Source organism: Lissotriton vulgaris, chromosome 2_1, assembly GCF_964263255.1.
Source record: "Lissotriton vulgaris chromosome 2_1, aLisVul1.2, whole genome shotgun sequence".
Classification (NCBI taxonomy): domain Eukaryota; kingdom Metazoa; phylum Chordata; class Amphibia; order Caudata; family Salamandridae; genus Lissotriton; species Lissotriton vulgaris.
Window position 1 is genome coordinate 1,031,199,794 of NC_141687.1, and position 23,613 is coordinate 1,031,223,406.

General features: G+C 43.8%; 1 protein-coding gene across 1 annotated transcript in view; it reads left to right on the forward strand.

The window, feature by feature from the left end:
• Nucleotides 1-23,613, forward strand: part of CCDC148 (coiled-coil domain containing 148) — a 1,056,272-nt gene that overhangs the window by 120,014 nt on the left and 912,645 nt on the right. Inside the window, exon 2 of the mRNA XM_086956667.1 lies at nucleotides 15,657-15,722. Within this exon, the coding sequence (XP_086812793.1) occupies nucleotides 15,657-15,722 (66 nt within the window). The remainder of the gene's footprint in view (nucleotides 1-15,656; nucleotides 15,723-23,613) is intronic.

The window sequence follows — 23,613 nt, forward strand, 5'->3', positions numbered from 1 at the left end:
CATCGTTTCCCTATCTTATAGTGTTTACGGGGACATCCCCTGGCAATAAAGATCGCAACTCTAGATCCATGCAGAAATCCAACCTGTCAGCGACGGCGCTTGGGGTGCCTTCCACGCCCTCGCTAAATCCCTCTTGCCAAGGTGAGACCAAGCAGCAATAGGTGTCGCTTATATCTATTGTCCCCCACCCCCTCCAGAAATGTAGCAGCGCCAGACGCGGCGAACAAGAGAGCTCCCAACCCAGGACTTCGGAGAGGCAGGAAAACACCCCAACCTGAACTTGTGTAACAAAAGACAGCCCGAGACCGTATGCAAGAAGGTGCCTTCCTCTGAACCACATCTAAGACAATCATTCCTGCTTTCCACAATCGCACCCTGGTGAAGTACACCCTATGTAAATATTTAAATTGAATCAGGCGCAATCGCATGGCTATTGCCGCCCCCGCGGACTCGCCAGTGCCTCAGCCCAAACCTCCTCCTCCAGGTCCCCAACATCCTCCTCCCATGCTGTCTTGAGTCGCTGTAGGGTTGTGGAGCAGTGAATTGTCAGGGTCTGGTATATGCGAGAAATCTTGCGGTCCGGCAGCTTACCCATAAAGACCTTAGCTTCTATTGGGCTGAAGTCGGGGAGAGTCTCCAGGCCCTCCAAACAAGGTGCCAGCGCGTATCTTTCTCCTTTCTTAACCCCTTCGATGCTCATGACGAGCTCAGCTCGTCATGCAGTACACTGGTCGTGTGCTTATGACGAGCTGAGCTCGTCATGAAGAATGGGGATCTGAATATTTCAGCACCCAGCGGGAATTGCTCTGGCAGCCAAGGTGTTAAGTATCAATACCACATTGGCTTCATAGAATGAAAGCAGTTGCATCATCAGCACTCATAAGTCCGAGGAGAATTGGTTTTCAGGCATCTAAGTGATGATATTTAGGTTGTCTGGACCCTTTTATGGCTTCTCTTACCCAAGTGAATGTACAATTTCCTTAAAAGGAAAATATGCCAAAGCCCCAATAGTTGTGAGGCCTGCTCTTTATGTCCTGTGGTAAGCAGTGGTTACAAGGGAGCATCCATGTTTGCTGCTGTCCTTTACCACTCGTCTGTTAGGGTCACAAATGCTATTGCAGTCCTCTTAATACATATACGGCTCCTTTTGGCATTTGACGTTTCATGGGGAGCGAAGACGAAGAGAACAGGATTACTCTATTAAGTGATAGTGGGATAGAGTCTCAGATATAGCATGACGTAGTAAATAAACAATGTTCGTTTAGATTTGTCACTTAAACAATACATATGTCTGTGTTTCCAAAAAGGGAGGACATGACCGAAAAACAAATGACAGAAGACATATATCCTGGTGCTGATATGCGAGCTCAAATACATTTCTAGTCTTTCCCTACTGAGAAATTTTTAACATGGGGCTCTGTGGCAATGTTAGCCTACTCATGTGTTTTTTTGCATCTGGATTAACTATGTTTGTTTATTACCAGCTAGTCAGTCAGTCAGGCAGAAGGATCAGACATGGTTATACAGTGCATCTTGTTTAATATGATATGTCTGTCCTAGTTTTTGGGTAACATTGGATGAAAGATGGGACAACATTGTGGGTCTTAGCTCATGTGGCATTCCCAAAAATAGTCTAAAGGGCACTAAACCTAACTCTCCTCAAACTGGAAAAGGGGTTCAACATAAGACACAATAATTTAGGGAGCTTTGGGTATCCATTGAACTGGACTAGAATTGATTAGTCGAGGATTCTAGCGAACTGAGCACAGTCGCTAGGGTGAGTCCCAGTCAGTTAAAAAAATGAATAATGATCGACTAGACACTAGGTCGTACAGGATCCCACAACATTGTTGGCAGAGTGTTACCAAAATTCACAGACCTGTGTTTGGGTTCAAGCCAGCCATGATTTTCAGTTGGCAGATGCACTCAAAGGGCTGTTGTCACAAAACATACTGCTTTTTCAACATATGAACTGAGATTTAGGCTCAGTCCTTCATTGTGAGTGCCCTTTTAATTCTAGTGGGACTGGTTACAGACGGTAATTACCTCATCGGAATTATGAGATCCGAAGAAACACAATGCATCTCTTTACAATCATTAGGTGATTTTGGCTGCTGTAAACAGTATGGTGGGAAAATGAGGAATTTCTTGTGAAATGGCACCCAGAATTAGGGATTCCCCCATAATTCCTTATGACGTAGTGACTCCTCAGGGTCTAATTGTAATAGGCCAGATGTTTGCCACCCCCAGAATTACTGGTGCCTCTTTGGGAATGGGGAAATGCAGCACATGGCCACCCATAATGAGGCCCTTAGTGACTAAACATGACTTTATATGTGGATACCTACAGAACCATTATGCTAGGTCTGTACTCATTGTAATTGACTTCAGTCATTGTGATCCAACCATAAAGCAGAGCGGAAAACCTCTGTGTCAGAAAACAAGGAAATTCAGGCTTCCCTTTTGATCAGGGAAGGTGTAAGGTCAAGGACAATATTTGCTTTCCACACTACCCCTCCTAGATGCTTCTCCTGCAGAGAATACAACACTGGTGTCCCAATGGCTTCATTTTATGATGCTGGATATTTATGTTTCAAGGTTCTTTTCTCTCCAGGGCAGCCTATTCCATCAAGACGTTCTCCACAAATGTATCAGATTTCTGGACCTTTGTATTTTTCCTTCTGAAGCTACCCACTTTTTATTTTGTTAAATCCCCCAAATTCCCCCATGGTGTACCAGGGGTAGAATACAAGGATGGACGTGGTTCTTCAGGTGACTTTATGGTGCATTCAGCTGGGGACATTTAACATACTTGTGATATGTTTTACCCTCAGACACAGGAACCTTTGAACACACATACAAGACCCAACAAACGCAAATGAGTGACTTCTCCTGTTCAACAGTGACGTGAGCTGCAGGGCAAGGAGAGGATCTTTAGCAATGAAGGCCGGAGAGTGTTCCATGTGAGGACTGGCGCAATGTCACAATTAAATATCCATAACAAGAAGAGAAAAGAGGAAATTGAGTGATCAGGACTGAAATCTGATATTACTTGCTGTTACAGTCGAATATTGAGGCACTGGTACTGTAAAGGATGACAGTTTGGTTGCCTTTTTGGAGCATGCAACAATTTATTTGCACCCAAACTTGTATCTGGACTATTGCAATGCGCTGTATGCAGGACTGAATAAGAGTCAGCTACAGCGCTTGCAGGTGGTCCAGAATGCGGCGGCGAGATTTGTTCTTGACCTACCTAAACGTGCCTCTGCCACCGAAGCCCGGAAGCAGCTCCATTGGCTCCCCGTTGGGGACCGTATCCTTTTTAAATCCATGTGTATGGTGTACAAAGCCTTAGCTAAAACTAGCCCTACAGGCATTGGATCGATCCTGTCTCAGTATAACCCTGGCAGGAATCTCCGTTCCACTCATAAACTTCTTCTCTATGTACCTCGTGTTAGGAAAACAAGATGGGGAGGCAAGGCCTTTTCTAACCTGGCCCCTAAATGGTGGAATGCTCTCCCTTTGGAAATAAGGTCCCGCCCCACTCTACAAGCTTTTAGATCTGCTCTAAAGACCCACCTTTTTACACGTGCATACCTTTAGTGGTGCTCTGCAAACTTTTTGATCTGTTTTGATAGGCGCCTTGACACCTTCGGGTTTAGTTTGCGCGATACAAATTGCTTAATAAATAAATAAATAAATATCTATGGCTGCATTAATAACGGTTGTTCCTGTATCATTCTTCTCTTTGTCCTTTGCCCATTTGGACAGAGTGCTTTGCATTAGCGCATAGCTGTTTAAATTAGATTTTTCGTAATTTAAGGCCAGATGTACAAATTATTTTTGCCTTCGGACCTTTTGCGACCCCAAAAAGGCTTTTTCTGATGTTTCAAACCCAAATTGTGATTCGGTAACACATTACCGAATATCAGTTAGGGTTTGTGACCAAATACTGATTCGGTATTTGGAAGGGGTGTGTTGAGGGTGTCCCGTCCACAAACCATATTGGAATGGTATTTATTAATGTTTTGCGGCCAAATTACGGGTGCAGAACATTAATATTTTACCACCTCCTCAAAGGAGTTGGTAAGCCTTTCAAAATGGGAAAGGGCTCCTAAGGGACCCCCTACCCTTTGTGAATTTTGAAAATATATTTTTTACACTTTTCATTTTTTTTATTTAAACACATCTCATTAAAATAAAACGAATGCTTTATTTAAAAGCAATCACAGACATTGTAGTCTGCTGACCTCTGCAGGCCACCATAACTGCGATGGCTGCAATTCCTAGTGATTCAAAAGTTGTGACGCACCTCACGGTCGACTTGCGACCCACGACAAATCGGTTATTTGCAAATAAGTTACTTCGCAAATTACCACTCTAGTCGCAAAAACTCTAGTCGCAATTTGTGACAGTCTTTTGCAACCAGTTGTACATACATCTAGCCTTCACATTCTTAGTTCAAAAGTGTGTACTCCGAGGGATTGGAGGAGATGAAGGGAGGTGGATGACATTCTGAATGGATCCATGCTATTTTGATTATAATAAAACGATTTAGTAAACTAATATGGCCTACTAAAGGGAGGAGGCAGGCTCAGCCAGGGTACACTGGAGTAAAAAATAACCGTGTTTGCAAAACAAGAAAATGAAGCATTAGCATCAGATTTTTCTAGGATTTCTTGTGGGTGTCAATGTTTTTGCAGCTTTTTCATGTGTACCATTTACTCATTATATGTGAAGCCTTTTTTACAGTTTCATCATCACAATCTCATTGAGACTATTAGCTTGCAATTTTTTAAAAATAAATAATTGTTAATTCCTTAATATTTTAATGATCTGCTTTTACCAAACACCTAGGGGTTAAAGATAAAGAGTTATGGCTAAGGGCAGTATGTAAAGGGCACGTGGAAAAAGTTAAATGATTATGGGTATGGTGCTAAGGGATTAAGAGTAAGAAAGTAATGGGAGAGGGATATTACTAACTACCATATACCCTTACAATTAATCCCTTACCTTTTTTACCCACAAACCTTAACATCTATCCTTTTCTTTACTCCTGTACCCTTAATCCTTTACCCCTTTCCATTAGCATCAATTTTCTGTACCCTTGGCCCTTCTCCTAAATCCATTACCTTTACCCTTAACCCATACACATTATTTTTTAACTTATTACACTCTTAGCCTTAACTCCATATCTACAGATCTTTAACCTCCCCATATTCCTTGACTCTATACCCTAAACTTAAACTTAACATTTACTCCTTTATCTACACCTTAACCCCTTAACCTTACTACCTTGCGGCCTTACCCTTGGCCCTTACCGTCACTATTTTCCTTTATCCCTAATGTCTTACCTTTTTATCCTGTAACCCTTACCCATAACTTTTTATCCTTAAGCCCTCATCCTTAACTACTTACCCATCCCCCTTACCCATCACCCCTTCCCATACCTCTTAACTCCTTGCACCTTCATCCTTAACCCCTTGCACCACTACCCTCAATCCTTACTCTAACGTATTACTCTTCCCCCTCACCCTTATCCCCCTACATATGTTCCCTAATGTTTACCCTTAACCCCTTTTCATAACTGTAATCCCTTACCTCTACTCTAGTTTTTAACAGTGCTTTACAGCTAGAAAGTAATCCAAATTCCTGGAATGGCTCTATAATTAATACAATCTTCAAAGAGGGTGACCGTCAACAGCCCGAACATTATCACCTCATTACACTGTTAAGATACTAAGGCAAAGCATTTCACAGGCCTTCTGCTAAACGACCTATCACTTTGGGCTGTAATAAAAAACATAATCAATCTGGGTTTACACAAGGTGGTCGCAGGGCAATGAATATCTTACCATTCTCTGTAATAATGGATAAATTAATGCAAAACAAGCAAGCAAACTATCTTTACTTTGTGGAGAGTGCAACATAATCTTCTTTGGCAGTACTTGGTATCCGGGGCATCCCTGAACACCTTTTAAAAGCAAAATAGATGCTATACACAGGCACTTGGGCAAGAATGAGAATAAGAGACAGCTCCTTCTTGTCCAGGGTTTAAAGCAAGGATGCATATTGGCGCCATATTTGTTCAATATAGTTTTGAAAGACCTGACCCCTGCCTAGGACGGGGTAAACGCTCATGCCCCAAAACTGGGAGACATGCATATCTCTAACTTTTTGCATGCAGATGATGTGATTCTCCTCAGTCAAACAAAAGTCGGTCTACAACGCCTCTTTGACAGACTATCTAATTAATCAGCAACCAATGGCATGTCAATAAATCAAAAGAAAAACAAAGTTGTGGAAGTGAGTAATAGGATACAGAAAATGCATAAATGGTTTCTACAAGGCCAAGAACTGCAATTGGTGGAAACCTATTGATATCTCAGAGTATTATTTGATGATACAGGTTCCTTCCACCAACAGAGACATGAGTTACAAAGAAAAGTTAACGCTGTAATTTAGTCATATCGAACGCTCCAGAGATCCTTTAATGCTCCAAACTCCCTACCATTGCTAAAGGTAATAGTTGCAAAACTAACCCTGAGCCTAATCCATGGAAGTGAGGTGGTACGAGGTAAAGACATAATGACTTTAAACTGGATTATTACGAAAATATTTAGATCGCTTTTTCGCCTTCCATCTAAAGCTTCTCTGGCCCTGATAAGACTTGAGTTTGGCTTAGTAAATCAGTCAGTTGGCTAAAAGGGCACATACATCAAAGTATGGAACAGAGTAAAGTCCTCTGGCACGAAGTCCAAACACACAAAAATGCCCCTGCTTACCGGTATCTAGACATGGCCATTGATGCCCTGAGTATTCGACCATTATTGAAAATGACCCTTCTCCAAGGGTCATTTAAAAATACTATAAATGGTGTAATGAAAAACATCTCAGTGGCTATGGGCAAAGAGGCCCTATCAGCCAGATCTCATGCCTCAGTGGTCATATACGACTATAAAATCCTCAAACCTAAGCCTTATCCAGAGGCCAGGTAGTCTAAGCAACTAAAAAAGCACTTTATTAGATACCTCTTTGGCCTTCTCCCAGGATGTGCCCACACTGTATCTTGGTTTCAAGAAGGAGAAACTCAACGATGCAGGCTGTGCAAAGCATAGGAGGAAAATATTGATTCTGTCACATGTTTGATCTGGTCTCATGAATGAAAGGAAAGCGTTGATGAAAGTACCTTTTAACCAACATAGCATTCGAACTTGCAGACAAGCCGGGGTTGCGTGGTTTAAGGCAACGAACATCACTTTGAATTTTCATTTTACTAAATTTTTTAAACAAGCTGCGGAAAAATGTAAAGCCTATTAACTTTAATAATTGTGTTGTTTTAACATTATGGACATTATTTTGAACTACCATTTTTAAACTTGCTGTGGCAGTTGCAAAAATATCCTAATGTATTCTAAGGTTTTTAATAACAATGCATAATAAAAATGTCCTTACTACTTTACCAATAACTCCTGTCTATTACCCATAAACCCTTACTCATACACTTAACCCTTACTCTTACACTTAACACATTACCTCAGCCCCTTACCTTTACCCATTACCCTGTAACTTTGTTCTAAAAATATTATCCATATAATTTTATTTCTATAACTTACAATTAAATGGTAAATGAGAAGATGGTCTATGAAGAAATTGTAGTCCACGAGGAAATGCCCATGAGGTAATAGCCTGACAATGAAATGGATGCAAACAAGTAGTATATTTTTCACATCCTGTTTCACCGTTTATTGATCGCTTACCCTACATAGAGCGCCTGGTAAAGGGCTCCTGAGAATTCTGTTGAGCTTATTCATTTTTTTTAATACCTGCTTTTAACGCACTTAGAAACTTTTCACGTAATTAAAATCTGTTTTAAACTGTTTGCCACCACTTGACCCCCTTACCAGTCACGCTGCTCACATCGTGTGGTCCCCGGTCCACTGTGGAATATTCCGTTTGTGTGGAGGGAATTGACGCACCCCGGAAGCGATTTTAGCAACTTACAGAAAACGCTACAGAGGTTAGCAGACTAGCTGCCCACCTCGCCCATAAAAGTGTATGCCTATCTCCAAGTCCGATTGTGCCCGTCCGCGTCCGACCGGGGCCAGAGGCCAGAGACCCTGGTCAAATTTGGACCTACACAGGGACAGAATTGCAGACTGTAGCCTCAAGTAGTCACGCCCTTAGCAAAAAGGTAATAGAGAAGCTGAAAGCTGAAAATCTGCTGAAAAGCAATAATAATAATACCCGTGCTTAATCCCTCATAACATCATTACACCTAGTAACCCACCCGGTCTGACAGTGGCAGTTCTAAACACACGATCCTTACTAAAGCACCACTTAGAAGTCTTCTCACTCCTCCAGGATGGAGACATAGACATCCTAGCACTCACTGAAACTTGGTTGGGTGACACCTCAGTCCCAGATATCACTGCTGCCCTCCCGGGGAACTTTGACGCTTTCTGGCAAAATAGATAAGAAAAAACCTGCGGAGGGGGAGTAGCCATTCTTTTTAATAAGCGGATAAAGAGCATTGATCAGGCAGACATATTAGGGGTCAAAATCTCATTTAAATCTTCCTGCCTACTACTGCTGGTTGCATACCGCCCCCCACAGTCAACCCCAAGTTTTAACGATCTATTTTCTGAAGTTATCACTGACCTCTGTTCATAGTACAAATGTCTTTTAGTGACCGGTGACTTCAACAACCAGTGGGAAAAGCTCCCAAAGAACCGTCCGCTAGCCAGTTTGAGACAAGAATGTGCACGATGGGGCTGCACCAATTAGTGGATGCCCCCACCCACTCAAAAGGGCACATCCAGGATCTTATCTGGACCTTGCAACCATGGGCCAGTCTAGTAGAGATCAGCCCCTGTGCATGGTCAGAACACGCACTTCTCAACTACTGGGTCCCATTGGACAGCCAACTATTGCAAGCACCTCTGAGTGCAGAAAGGTGCGAAGCTGGAAGAAAATTAAAGCTGATAACCTAGTAGAAACCCTACTCAGGTTCCCCTCTCTTAAGTTCAAATCAGGGAACCTAGACCAGGAGAGTGAAGCCCTGACCAACAGCCTACGCCGAGCTATAGACAAAGTGGCCCAGAAGAGAAGAGATAAAGTGAGAGATAAAGGGAAAGGGGCCCCCCTGGTTTAATGAGACCCTGAGGGAACTGAAGCAAAGCCTCCGTCATGCCGGGAGGCAATGGCGGAAAGCCTACACCCAGCAGATCTGGCTACCTATAAATCCCTACTTACCTTATATAAAAAATACATTACTGGTAGGAAACCTGAATACTACGAGGCAAGAATCAAAGGCACGCCAAATAAGCAGAAAGAGACTTTCAGAATATTGTAAGAACTCAGCCAAAAGTCTGAGGTGAAATCCTCAGACGCACCCCTAGACTGCAATACCTTCCAGACCTACTTCCCGAAAAAAGGTCAGGGACATCATTTCCGAGATTGACAACACCCCCATCGATCAGAACTCCCTAGTCCAGTATCAGGTTCCCCTTCCACCCTGACAAGCAACTCACTACCTTTCCTCTACTGGATTCTACGTTACTGACACTAATGAATTGCATCAAATTGTGCTCCCCTGCAGAACCCTGCCCATAGGATTTTCCGAATGGCCCTTCCTGGCCTGGAAATACAGCTCCTCGCACTACTAAACAACTCCTTGGAGACTGGCCACCTACCTTCCAACCTGAAGGAGGCTAGAGTCACCCCCTCCTAAAGAAACCTGGGGCTGATGCCGCTAGCCTAAAGAACTATAGGCCCATTTCCCAGATCCCCTTCTTGGCGAAAGTGGTAGAAACACTCGAAACACTTTAATCCTTCCTGGAGGAACATCAACTACTCCAGATGCAACAAGCGGGTTTTAGAGCCCATCACAGCACGGAACTGGTGCGGCTTTCTTTTCTTGGTGACCTCAGAATTATGGGCGACAATAAAAAACTGAGTGCCCTCATCCTATTAGACCTATCAGCGGCGTTCGGCACGGTCAACCACACTCTGCTATTGGATTGAATAACAGCCCTAGGCATTTATGGGCCGGTACACCAATGGCTAGCATCTTTCCTGATGTAGCGGTCCCAGAGGACCCAGTTAGGGGAACGGGTATCAGACAGAGGTGTCCTCACCTGCAGCATCCCCCATGGTTCTGCATTGTCCCTGCTCCTCTTCAATATCTACCAAAAGTCTCTGGTGACAGCCCTAGCCCACATGTTATGTTATGTTATTTTATTTTATAACTCGCACAGATACTCAGGAGTGTCCAGGCGCGGAGCCAAGTGAGGGATGGGAGATAAAAACATTGGCCAAAGTGATGTGTTTTCATGAGCTTTCTAAAAGCCAAAGGATCCTTGGTATTCCGGAGAGCAAAGGAAAGAGCGTTCCATGCCACGCCAGCTTTCCGAGCGAGAGGGCTGCCACCTAACCTCTGGCATTTGAAGTGGGGAACCAAGGCGAGAAGTTAAGACAAGGAGCGCAATTGTCTCGGAGGAGCATAGAAGGAAAAGAATTTCTGCAGGTAAGAAGGGCCTTGGCCATAGAGAGAATGACGAGCGATCACTAATGATTTAAACTTAACCCTTGCCGCTACGGGCAAACAGTCAAGTGAGCGCAAATGGTGGCTCATACTACTTCTGGAAGGTAGGTCAAGAAGGAGCCTGGCAGCCACATTCTGTACCACCTGAAGCTTTTTCAGCAGGTAGCCAAGAATGCCAACATGGAGAGCATTGGTGTAGTCCAAACGAGATAGGATAAGGGCACGGTTGACTGTCTCCATGGCAGACTTAGGCAGGAGAGGGAGAAACTTCCTTAGGGTTTTAAGCAGGCTGAAACAAGTGCCAGCTATCTTCTTGACATGAGTATAGAAGGAAAGGTTCTCCTCGAACCACACCCCCAAATTCTTAGCAGGATTCCCCAAAGAGGGACGCAGTGGGTCCAGAGTGTGTCCCTGAACTTTGAAGGAAACTTCCCGAAAAGGAGAATCTCTGACTTCTCTTCATTGCATTTCAGATGCCCAGCGGCAAGCTATTTAAAAACGGAGGACAGGCAGTGCTTCGCAGCAGAGACAGAATCCATATTTTTCTCCCATGTGAAGAGAAGCTGGGTATCATCAGCGTAGGCGATAATCTTCGCCCCCAGTGCTTATGCCAAGGAAAGCAATGGTGTAACGTAAATGTCAAAGAGAGGGGGCTAAGACAGGACCCCTAGCGAACCCCTGTGGTCACCGTCTGGGGAGCAGAAGAGGACGGCGGAAGCCTGACCTGTTGGGCCCGTCCATCCAGGAAGGACTTGATCCAGCCCCAGGCTGTGCAAGAAGCCCCTATCTCGGTAAGTCGCCTGAGGAGCAGTGAGTGCGGGACCGTGTCAAACGCCACCGACAAGTCAAGCAAAATCAATGCCGCCCTGCCGTCAGCGTCCAAACCCTCCCTGATGGCTTCTGAGACATCTACCAGGGCCGATTCAGTGCTGTAGGAGGCCCTAAAACCTGGAGAGAGTGAGTAGGGTGTGAGGATGATGTAACCGATCCAACCCCTATGACACTATCGCCAGAGGCAAAAGATGCCTGTATAGTACTGTCCCGGGGGTGCCGGGATGGAAGGAGACTCGACCACCGTAAGGGGAGGAGATGGACTGAACAGAAACACTGGCGCCTTCAGTAAGGGGTTCAAAGAAGGCTTTATTGGGATGTATGTCCTTTTCATCAAACAAAAGGGAGCTCAGTCTCTTTACAAGGGATGCAGGGTTCGATGCAGAGTATGCTGTCTTCAGCTTGGTTTGGGTCCTGGCGGTCTGCTTCCAGGAGGGGACGTCTCTTCCCACAGGACTCCTCGTCGTTACCCGAAAAAGAAAGGAAAACACGGGTCACACACAGAACTCGGGGAATGGTTGTACGGGCCGGGAGTGAGGGTAAACAATCCGTGCGAAGTGCTCAGTTTAGTTAACGGGGCGTGCTAGGAGTGCTCGTGTTCTGGCAGGGTGTCACATACAGGATTTACACCGGGGGCTGCCTCCGCCTCCCAACCCAACCCGCGACCCGGCCCCGTACCTCTCGAAGCCACGCTCCTCCCGTGGGTGCGTGGCAGGGCGAATCGTCCAACCGTTAGCCTCCTGGCTTGTCGTTCTCGGTCTCTCTGGCCTCTGGATACCGCCTTCCGCCTTCCTCGATGTCCGTCTCCTCCAGGGAATCGCCGTCCGTCTTCCTGCCAGTACTTCCCCCTTTTGTCGTCACAACGCTTGCGAGGGGCGGAGTCTCGTATTCCAGGTCCGCTGTCTTAAAGGAGCCGAACGCGGCATCGTCGTCCGGCCATTCATTCTCTGGGTCCTCGTTCCAGGTGAAAAGTTGAGGCTGTGGGGAAAATGTGCAAGGTGAGAGGGGGGTGGCGGCCCACCAGTCCTTGGGTAGAGTCGGTTCCTGTCCGCTGGACCCGTCACAAGTACTAATCTTATCTCTGAAGAAACAGGAGAGATTGTCGCACCAGGAGTCCGATGATGGAGAAGTATTTAATTTGGCAGTTGGTGACGTAAAACTCTGGACAATTGAGAAGATCTCCTTGGCATTAATCTTAGCAGAGTCAATGCGTGTTGAGTAGAAGCAACTTTTGGCCAGGGTTATGGCTTCATAATAGGTGTTTTGTTTATGCCTAAGTTGCAGCTTAGCTGCCGGGCAGAAATCACCACGGCGCCATCTTCGCTCAAGAACTTTGCATTCATGTTTGAGCCCTTTGAGCTCCGGGGTGAACCCTAGACTCCCTAGAAAACCTGGGAGGAAATGACAGGGTTAACATGTCCACCGCATTAGTCACCCAGTCAGTTAATCCAGTAAGGCCTTCTTCAAGGTTGCCCACAAGTACCATCATGGAAGCATCCAAGGCCTGATTGAACGCAAGTGGATCAATTTTGCTGAATGCTGGTTTGCGGTGGCTACCGGTCCAGGGGTAAGCATTGAAGACTGCCCATGAGAAATAGGTTAAAAAGTGGTCCGACCAGGGGACCTGACACGGATCTTCTACTGTGATGGGAAAATTGGTACATATAGGATCAAGGATGTGTCCCGCTTGGTGGGTGGGACTGCGTATCCACTGGGAGGGTTGAGTGAGATGGAGAATGTCCACAAAGTCCGACCAATCCCTAGCATCTACCTGGTCAAGGTGGATATTGAGGTCTCCAAGAACAATATAGTTGGAGAATCGGAAAGCCAGAGGGACAACAGCGTCACCAAATGACTCAAGAAAGGACCCAGTGGGGCCTGGCGGTCTATAAATCAGAGAGCCCCCCACTGTAAAATGGGCCGAAAAATGAATACTAATGTCAAGTGCTACGCAGTCCCCCCATGGCTTGACATCCCCTCTCCGAAAGTCCCATAGATCTTTGTAGATAACATAGCTACCCTGCCCCCTCTTCCATATGGGCGATCCGCTCTAGAGATCTTGTATCCCTCCGGCGTGGCCATGGTAACAATGGGATTGGACGCGGAATCTAGCCAAGTCTCTGTAATGAACAGAAGGTCCACAGGTCTGTCAACCAGGAGGTCAAAGATATTCAAGTGATGCTTCCTGAGGGAGCGGGCATTAATCAGGGCGGCCAATATGGGGGAGGCCCTCTTAGGCCTCATAGGTGGGGTGGTAATAGGATCTGAGTTTGCCAACCCTACAGCCTACCTAACGCTACATGTCCAGCAGGTGAGATCTTTACATATAGATAAATTCCAACTACCTTGATGGGAACAGGGAAGTGGACGAAGGTTACGCAGAAAGTCGCTGCTATAGCACAATCTGTCCAGTGTACCAGAGCCTTTTCCGTACTGCTCCCACAACTTTGGAACCAGCTGCCCGATTACCTGCGCAAGGAACCGGCCCTGCTGCCATTCAGGAAACAACTCAAAGCGTTCCTGTTTATGGAGGCACTGGACACTGTTTAATTCACTTCACTGTGCGGCCTACACCCGCTCATGACCTCTGGCAACTCTATCAAAAGCGCTTGGAGACCTGCCAGTGATTAGCGCTATACAAAAATGAATTACAATCACCACATTCTCAGATATAACCTGTGAGCTGCTCATGAGAGAGTGAACTGAGCATCATACATTTATCTATTTCTGAAAGTAACCTTGGCAAGTGGGCTAACCTCTACAGCATCATGACTATCTTCGCTCATAGCCTGCCCTTTGTATTGCTCCATTTAAAAATAAATGCTGGAGGCAGGTAGAATCCATTTTTTAGAATTCCTGTTCTCCATGGACTACACCAAATGTTAAAACAGTAAACTTAAACTGTTTCCAGATTGCTGCTGTTGTCATCCAACTTTTACTGCTTTCTATGCAAATGTTTATATTTATGGTATACCTTTGTCTTGACGAGCTTATTCAGCTCTTAATCTGTCTTCATGGGACTTGTTGTTTCTCACATCTCCTCCTACAGTGTTAAGCATTTACTCATTTAGGCTGTTGAACGGTGAGCCGTAAAGTGAGGAGTACCACATAGAACCTCTGGATAACCTCCATTTGTAAAATACCTATATTCTGATTTGAAGGGGATCTTCGTTGATGTATATTATACATGTAGCTTCCCATGCGCATCCAGTCCTGCAAATCACTTCTTCACATTCAGCATTAGATTGTTAACCATTGTCTTCTTAAGGAAATACCCCAATACTACCCTGCTTTGTAAATTTTAAGATCATCACAAAAATCTTTGCCAAAGCAGACTTATACAAAATTCACACATAGAGATGTATAGGGACAACAGCTCCACAGTTCAATACAAATTCTTCCCAATGTAATTGAAACCATCTGAACCCTCGTCCATCTGCAAAATATCTTTCATGTACACTGCACAAGGTAGTGTATATAGATCAAGGACCCCCTGAATTAAAAATTCCTTCAATTCCTGATATAGACCAAATCAGACAGTATTAATAAAACAAAATCACAAAATTGAATTTATTGTTGTGCCACTTGTTGTTTTTTCTCAATTTTGTGATTTTGTTTTATTAATACTGTCTGATTTGGTCTATAGTATATATGGAAACAAGTCTTTTCATAAAATATGTATTTTTAAATGTAATTTTGTCAATAAACAAACAGAACCTTAGTTGTTAATGTGTTGCCTCTCCCAGCTGTCATTGTACAGACAAGATAATACAATTGCCTAGGCTGTTATTTTTCATACACACTGCACAAGGTAGGTCACTTTGCTTGAATTTCTGTGCGAGCTGGAGTTTCTTGTGCCTATTTGAGTGATTCTGAAATAGTACTCTCGCCCATACATTTTACTGGTGGATCAGTAAGATGTACGCAAGCTCTGTTTTGAAAAACATTTATGATATGCAGCAATACATCTGTCTGGCACAGGGTGTTTCTTATTTTCATAGGTTCGTTTTTTCATACTAGATTTAAAAATATAGCTAAACAGTTTTTATATTTTCATGACGGGTACCGAACATATGTGTTTCTTTCCCCAAACCTAACTTTATATCAGACTCCTTATAAATAGTAGCACCATCATGGGTTAATGTTAAATCAATAATCCATGCTAGTGTTTTTGGCCCTTTGCCACTCAGCAACGCAATTACCTAGATCAGCCTAGTTACCATAATCCCATAGAATTATTGTTGCATTTCTTGATTATTTGTTTGTATTTTCTTAACAGGCGAATGCAACATGACTGGAAGGAACTTGAGAGCTTTTGTAATGAGTCACAGATCCAAAGATATAGGTAATGCATCTTATTATTTTATTAAAATAGTGATTTTTTTTATATCATTAAGACACAATATATACATCAGAAAATGTTTGTTAAACAGTCATGCAAGGCATATTGATTCAAACTGAAGTGTATTTCGAACTGAACTTATATTGATTGTCAACACAGAGTCTCTATTTGTCAATTGTTTAAAAATATGTTAAGAGAAAACATAATAGAAAAACTGAAATGTGCATTGTTGATGTGGTTTGTAATAGATATTTCTTGTCTAACCAATGAGGGTTGTGGGGATAGGTAAGTGTCCATCTGAATTTGCCAGCCTGTTTGAATGAGGATTTATATGGTTTCTTATGTTGAAGGGGATTTATAATTTAATCGTACCCCACAATTGAACTGGCTGAGTTTATTTCTTCATTGTGGTTCCATGATGTTGACTTCCAATTCTGAGGTCAGTGAAATTTAAAGAAACTGGTGGTTGCAAATGACTTTCAGATCAAATATAGCAAGATTTGATAGTCTTTAGCCTCAAGTAGCAGTTGCTGAGATGACAGCTTTGTACTTGTTTTCTAAATAGTTTTTTTACCCTGTGTTGAGAACCTGGATGTTCAGTGTGGTACAAGAATGTGTGATCTATTTAACAAAGGCAACATTAAATGCACAACACCATATTGAGTTATTTCTTTAGTTTGAACAGCTAGTGCAACAGATGTCAAGGCAGGCTGGTTTTGTGTTGCTCAGCAGAAAAATATACAGTAGAGGATCAAAGTTGGTTCCATCAAGAGTCTTATGCTTAGGTGACAAGACATGTCCAGTTTGTAGGTTTGACAAAAGGTTGGTGTGCTTCACCACTCTCAGGATCTAGCAGTTCTCAGTGATAAATTGAACATCATGCAAAGTCCATCCCATTCTGAAGTGTGGAAACCACCAAAAAGAGAACCCAAAAGCAACCTAGATGGAGATAGACGGGAAAGGGCTAGAATAAAGAGATGGATTCTCCCTCTAGTGCAAATCTTTCCTCTGAGAATGGTATCATTTCTTTTACAGATGAGGTCCTTGAGGAACTTACACTAGGTACTTCCACTCTCTTCTGACTGGTGTGAAGACTGCAAAAAATTAAAAAGCAGCCATAAATAGGGAGATGTGCTTTCGTTTTCTATAGGGAACCCATCTCCGATAAGTAGTGAATACCATGTACAGTTCCAATGCTTCTCAGGACTAATTAGATGGCATTACAGAGGTTCTATGAGTCAGGGTGTGCCTCGAGCTTAAGGGGCTATATATTAAGCCATAGGTGTTCCATGGGACACGTGAAGAAAGGGAAATGGGGTACAGAAAACAGCATGGAACAGCAAATGTTATACTGTGTATGGGAGATGTAGAGTCCCACAGTTCATTCAGTGGATGCATGTGGCATTTTGCACCAGATGTTAGATTTGTGTTCCTTGGCTTTAGTCCTTTTCATGAAGCTGCAGCTAGTGCCTATACCAGGCACTAAAAAGGTGAATAAAGAAATTCAGATAGAATTTGGTGATATACAGTAATGGTAGAAGTAGCAGCTCACAGGCACAAGAACAAACACAGCAACAAGTGTTAAACCAGTTTCATGGAACATTCAGTTTAGTTTTGAGCCCTCACAATCTTTTTGGTTTTAAAATATTCTGACGGGTTTCAAATAATTCAAACACATCTATCATCTTCTAAATTATTTCCATTATTAAAAACCCATGTTCTGTGACAAAAAAACCCAAAAAAAGATTCAGAGACTCTTTCAGCCCTAATAGGCGTAAACTGTTGAGTTTATTAATCCAATATGCCTGATGTTTTATCACAAGCAATGTCTATCTCCAACACTTGCGTGCATTGTAACAATAGGGTTTGCAAACACAAAAGTTTTTTTTTTTTAAGTACCAAACTCACGCTGTGATTCAGTAACAGGGTACCGAATTTCTTAATGGGATTAGAAAGGCATAATGAATCACTCTTTGGAAGGGGCTTGTTTGGGGCATTTCTTCTAAATAGCAGTTTGTTATGGGTTGCAACTGAAATTTGATTGCAAATTATTGAAATGTTATCAACTCTCAAGACTCCTCCCCTTTTGGACCCCTTCTATTTGTTTAAAAAAAATATATATATATTGACATTTATCAAGGTACAAAAACCATATAACAACATAACAGGCCAGTACGAAGGTGCATCAAGATGGAATATTGCCCGGTTACATATCAAATATCAAAATACAAAGCAGTAGTTGATCTCGTCGTGCATTCATCACTAATACATAGAAGTACTAATCACAGATGGTAAGACCTACTTTGACAATAGTCTGCGGATATATAAATGCAGTCTACACAGAACAATATACGGCCGCACAGGTATCGTATTGGACAGCTCAAAGCTCATACAACTTGCAGCCCGTTCCCAGGGGTGACACATTTCAGGGCTGCACACGAGATTCTGTGACCCTCAGTCTGATCCAAATCTATTGCGCAGTCTATGCACCCTCACCATGTTCCGCTTCTACTAGTTCGCTCTGTCCCCTTAGCCACGTCAAAATGGTTCCCAAATGTCCCGAGGGCATGAGGTGGGGGGTACTACTTCCCAGAATGTACTCAGCTGTGTGTTGCCATAGGTGACTTCGGCAATCCACCTCTTAATCAATGGCAACCTCCTTATCCCCCAATGTGCCGCAATATGCCGTTTCGCATAAAGTAGAAGCAAGGCATGTAATTTGCGCAGTTTGGGCGGGGTATCTTTGACAAAGCCCAGTAAGCCCAGAATGGGCGACGGAGCATCTGGCACCCCAACAATCTGGCTGACTGAGGCAAAAATTTTAGACCAGTACTCTGCGATCATTGGGCAGTCCCAAGCCATATGCAAAAACGTGGCAGGGGAGTACTTGCAGCGACAGCAACTATCATCCTCCCTCAATCCCATGCGATGCAGGTTGATAGGTGTTTTGTAAAATCTGTTAAAATATTTAAAGAGGATCAACGGTAGCTTGTAATTGGGAGATAGCTCTTTCAGTTGTCCACAGCAAAAGTCCCACTCTGCTTCGGTCAGTGGAATGGGAAGGTTTTCGTTCCATTACTGGAAGGATTTGGGTTTCACCACTGGGGCTGTGTTTTGCATGTGTGTATATAAACGTGTGACTAGCTTGCGGGGTGAGGGAGATTTCAGTAGGTTCTCTAGAGCGTGGAGTGTTGGAGGGGCTGCTGGGAAGTCCCTAGACAGGGCACGACACGTGGCACGTATCTTATGATATAGGAATAGTTCAGCGAAGGTACCTCTTTGCCTTCCTCTGCTGATAGAGGTGGCCTAAATTCATTTTCAGGAAATAAGTCTTCAAAGGTCCGTAGTTGTAGTTTCTGAGCTAATGATTTACTAATCCCGTCTTCGAGGCAAGGCATCATTGGATTTTGTGCTAACGGTATCGAGGGGGCATACAGCAATGGGATATCCGTCCTTTTTCGTAACTCATCCCAAGCTCACTGCAGCGTGCCAGCAGTGTCAATGTCCCCATGCGGGCGCCACGTCAGCTTATAGATAGCAACTTGTAGCGGAACAGGCGCAACAGCATCAATTTCAACTGCGACATGAGGTTGGAAGGGCGTGGGGTGCACCCAAAAATGTAGAAACTGGGCCTGGGCGCATAGTGCATACAGCTGCATGTCCGGAGTGCGTAGCCGGCCCTTACGTAACAGGAGTGTTAGCATGTCCCAGGATGTCCTTGCTTGCCCACCCGCCCATGCCAGGGAAATTAGGTGTGATTTGAGAGTGTTAAAGAAATGCATCGTGAGTGGGATTGAATATATTCAAATAAATACAAAAATTTGAGCAGAATGACCATTTTGAACTAAGCAAAGAGAGTACCTCTGAATAGACCTATATTGCTTTATCACAAGAATCTATCATAAGTATTATGAAGTTGGATGCTATAAAAAAAGAGAAAAGACTGTAACTACTTTAAAGACATTATTTTATTATTTTTATTTTCTATTTTTGTTTTTTCAATGTAACTGTTTATATATGGGTACAATTTATTTTGTCACACAAAAACATAGTTATAAATAACAAGCTTACAAAAAAAAGTGTAGATTTTATAAAGTGCAGTTGAAGCAAAACACCCCAAACAAATCATCATATCCTATTACCGTTCATTCTATCATGCATACCTCTACATTCACTACCGTTTCTAAAAAGACAAATATAGACAAATAGACAGATCTTTACATAAGATCAACCCAGAAGTCGATTTGGTAGACCACCATAGATATGGGGGAGATAGGTCCTACCACTTAGTCATAAACCGATCTAACACGGTTTCCCAATATGTAATACATTGTCCAGGTCTTTGGTGTGTATGGCCTACGTACGTTTCGGTGATAATTGATAGTTAGATCACCTTCTTCAGGGCCAGAGCATAAGACTAACAATTAAGACAACATATAAATACATGAGTTAAAAAACGGGGAGTTCTTCAATTTCTATTTATATTAATCCGGAAAATCCAAGATCTTCCACGTAGTGGACTTTAAAAGGAAACCATTTGCCACAGGTATAATATCATCTGAGTGAAGAAATGAGCTGATATTATCTTTGATTCCAGAAGTTAGGTTCGGGCCAAATTGGTCACTTTATTTAACGAGTGGGCTTTCCATTATGGCTTATTCTTATATTTCTGGTCCTAGTTCTATTCTTGTTCGAAGACCAGTTATGTAAAAGAATGTCATCACACCATTGCGTTGTCGACGGAGTGGTCTGTAACGGGGGGTTCCATGCGTGTAAGCACCGTTGCTAACTATTCAGAGGTACTCTCTTTGCTTAGTTTATTTTCCTCTCCCCCCTCTGGACCTAAAAACATATTGGGAGAACTCTTCCTCTTGCAGGATGACCATTTTGGCCAGAGCTACCCACCCAGCTAAGGATAGTGGTAATTTGGACCAGATCTTAACTTTTTCTTCCAGCCATTCAACAGCCCGCCCATAATTTTAGTTCCAAACTGCCTGTGTGTCGCGAGTGATCCATATGCCCAAGTTCTTGACCTCTTCCGCTTCCCATTTAAGGGGATATTCAGAATGTACCTGTGACGTGCCCTCTGTTAATGGAAATATCACAGATTTTGCCCAATTTATGGAAACCCCAGAGAGGCCACCAAACCGGATAAACTCCCTCAAAACTGGGTCTAGGTTTATCTCCGGGTTAAGTAGATATAGAGTAGCGTCATACACATACAGTGATATCAGTAGGCTCCTGGAGCTAAGCCCTATGCCTCACGCGGTGTCGTGTTGTTGGATGCGGGCGGCCAGGGGCTCCAGCGCTATTGCAAACAGTAGGGGGGAGAGAGGGCATCCCTGCCTTGTACCGTGTGATATAGGGAAGGGCTCGGATAGAAGTCAATTCACCCTAATCTGAGCCTTGGGCAAGGTATATAGCAATCGTATCCAAATGAGTAGGAGTGGGCTAAAACCCATCCGGCCCAGTATGGTAAATAAATATGGCCACACGAGTGTGTCAAAGGCCTTGGTGGCATCCAGGAAGACCACTGCGGCGTGAACATCAGGGTGTAGATAGTGCAAGATCGAAAAAATAGTACGCAAATTATGAGATGTAGATCTCCCAGGGATAAACCCTGATTGATCCGGAAGTGCTACCATGGGGCGCAGTGGTTGAAGTCGATGGGCAATGAATTTGGCTAATATTTTGACATCGATGTTTATCAACGACAAAGGCAGGTATGAGTGTATTTCCGTATCTGGTTTCCCGGGCTTTAAAAAAGTTATAATTATGGCTTCCCTCATGGCCGCGGGCAGTATCCCTTCCTCTAAGGCCTCCTCATAGACCGCCACTAGCTTAGGTGCTATTTCTTCAACGTATTTCTTACAAAAGGATGTGGTTAGGCCATCGGGACCGGGGGCTTCATCAAGTGGCAGACTTTTTATAACCTGGGCAACATTGTCAGGGGTGAATGGGAGGTCCATATATTGTCTATGGAAATTATTAAACCAGACTTGGGCGATCGAATCCATAAAGGACTGCATCCCCTCACAGTATGTGTCTTGCGTGGCAGAGTAAGGCCCGGAATAATAATCAAAGAAAACATTTAAGATGTCGGCTTGGCCTCTAATCACTGTGTCTGGTGGAGTGTGCATTTCGTGGATAAATGTGGTGGACCGTGGCGGCCTAATCATACCAGCTAGCATGCATCCCGGCCTATCGCCATCCCCGTATCTTCTCGCCTCTGTGTATTTACCAAGGCATTTAACCTCCCACTGCACTTCTTCAGAAAAGTCAAGTAACTTGGCCTTCAAAAGACCAGCAGTGCACGGGTCCTCAGTGGGAAATAAACTCTCCTCAAGGTCTCTAATTTGGGCCTCTAAGGAGGTAAGCGTTCCCCTAATAGCCTTTAACACTCCTGCTTGTCTGGCAATACATTTGCCTCTGATAACGACTTTAAATGCCTCCTCAGAGTGAGGCGATGGTGTCTACAGACCCTGTGCTCAAATCAAAGTATTCATTGATATCTGATTATCTCCTCTTTAAATGCATCATCAAGCAGAGCGTATTGGGGGAGGCGCCAAGTGAAAGCGCGTGGGGCTGATCCTGGAAGTGATAGTTTCAACAAGCATGGGGCATGATTGGACAGGGTGCGCAGCATGTGCAATACCTCCGAAGTCCAAGAGGCAACATCACGAGACACCAGCCAAAAGTTCAAGCCCGACCATGTGCTAAGGTGATCGGAAATGCAGGTGCCCTCCCTGAGTAGTGGATGTCTACAGCGCTATATATCTACCAGGTCTCCATCCAACATTTTAGCCTTCAGGGCAGCACCAGCCGTGGAATGCAAAGAGCGGGAGGCACCTCGCCTATCAAGATCATAATTTAGAATAGCGTTGAAATACCCACCCCACAATATCGTGCTGCATCTCGTAGCTCTCACACTCATCCAGATGTCATTGAAAAATTCAGGGGAATCCACATTAGGACCGTATACGGCCACAATGACTATGGAGATCCCACATAGTGTTCCAAGTAGAAGGATTTATCGTCTTTCTGGGTCAAGTTGCACCATCCCCTCCCTCCAATCCAGCCCTCGCTTGATCAATACAGCCACACCGCGTGCATAATTGGAGTATACAGAGGAGTAGACACTACCCCATTGCCCATGGTGAAGTCTCTTTGAAGGTGTAACATTTAGGTGCGTCTCCTGCAACAAACAAATATCTATATTATGTCTAGACAGGTAGACATGGACTAATCTTGATTTCCTACCATCGTTTAAGCCACGAATGTTCCAAGTAATGCAATTTAGTACATCAGGAAGGTCGCAAGTAAGATACATCCATACACATCATATGAGCAGCAGTGATGATTATGCATCAAGCCATGAATTCCTAGGGTCATCCAATTAGTAAAATTCAGACTGGCAAGAACAAACCAAACAATCCTCACCTTCCCTTCCCCTCCCACTCCAACCCACCCTAGAAAAGCAAAACCACAAGTGTATGCGGTTCAAAACAGGGAAATCTTCCATGGGGGCGCAGTGGCACCGGCAAACTACCTTGTATACACAAGGTGTCCGGGAGTACTGCGGATGAAGCTCCATGCCCTATCGCACTGCAACAGATTAGAAGAATGATCACACCATAACTGGGAAAACCAAATCGCATATCAACCTCTCAAACAACACAGCAAGGAGTCCATACCATCGTTCTCCAGAGCCAGAGTTCAGCCATATGTACAATACCCATATCAGTCATTGTCACTGAGGCGGTCTCCTAAAGATTGAGCTGTCTCTCGTGCTCCCTTGTTTTTCTTACTCTATACATGTTTGCCAAATTTTAAAGCAGATTTCGAGTCAGTGAAAAAGTGGGCAGTTCCATCGAGGGACACTTTCAATTTGGCT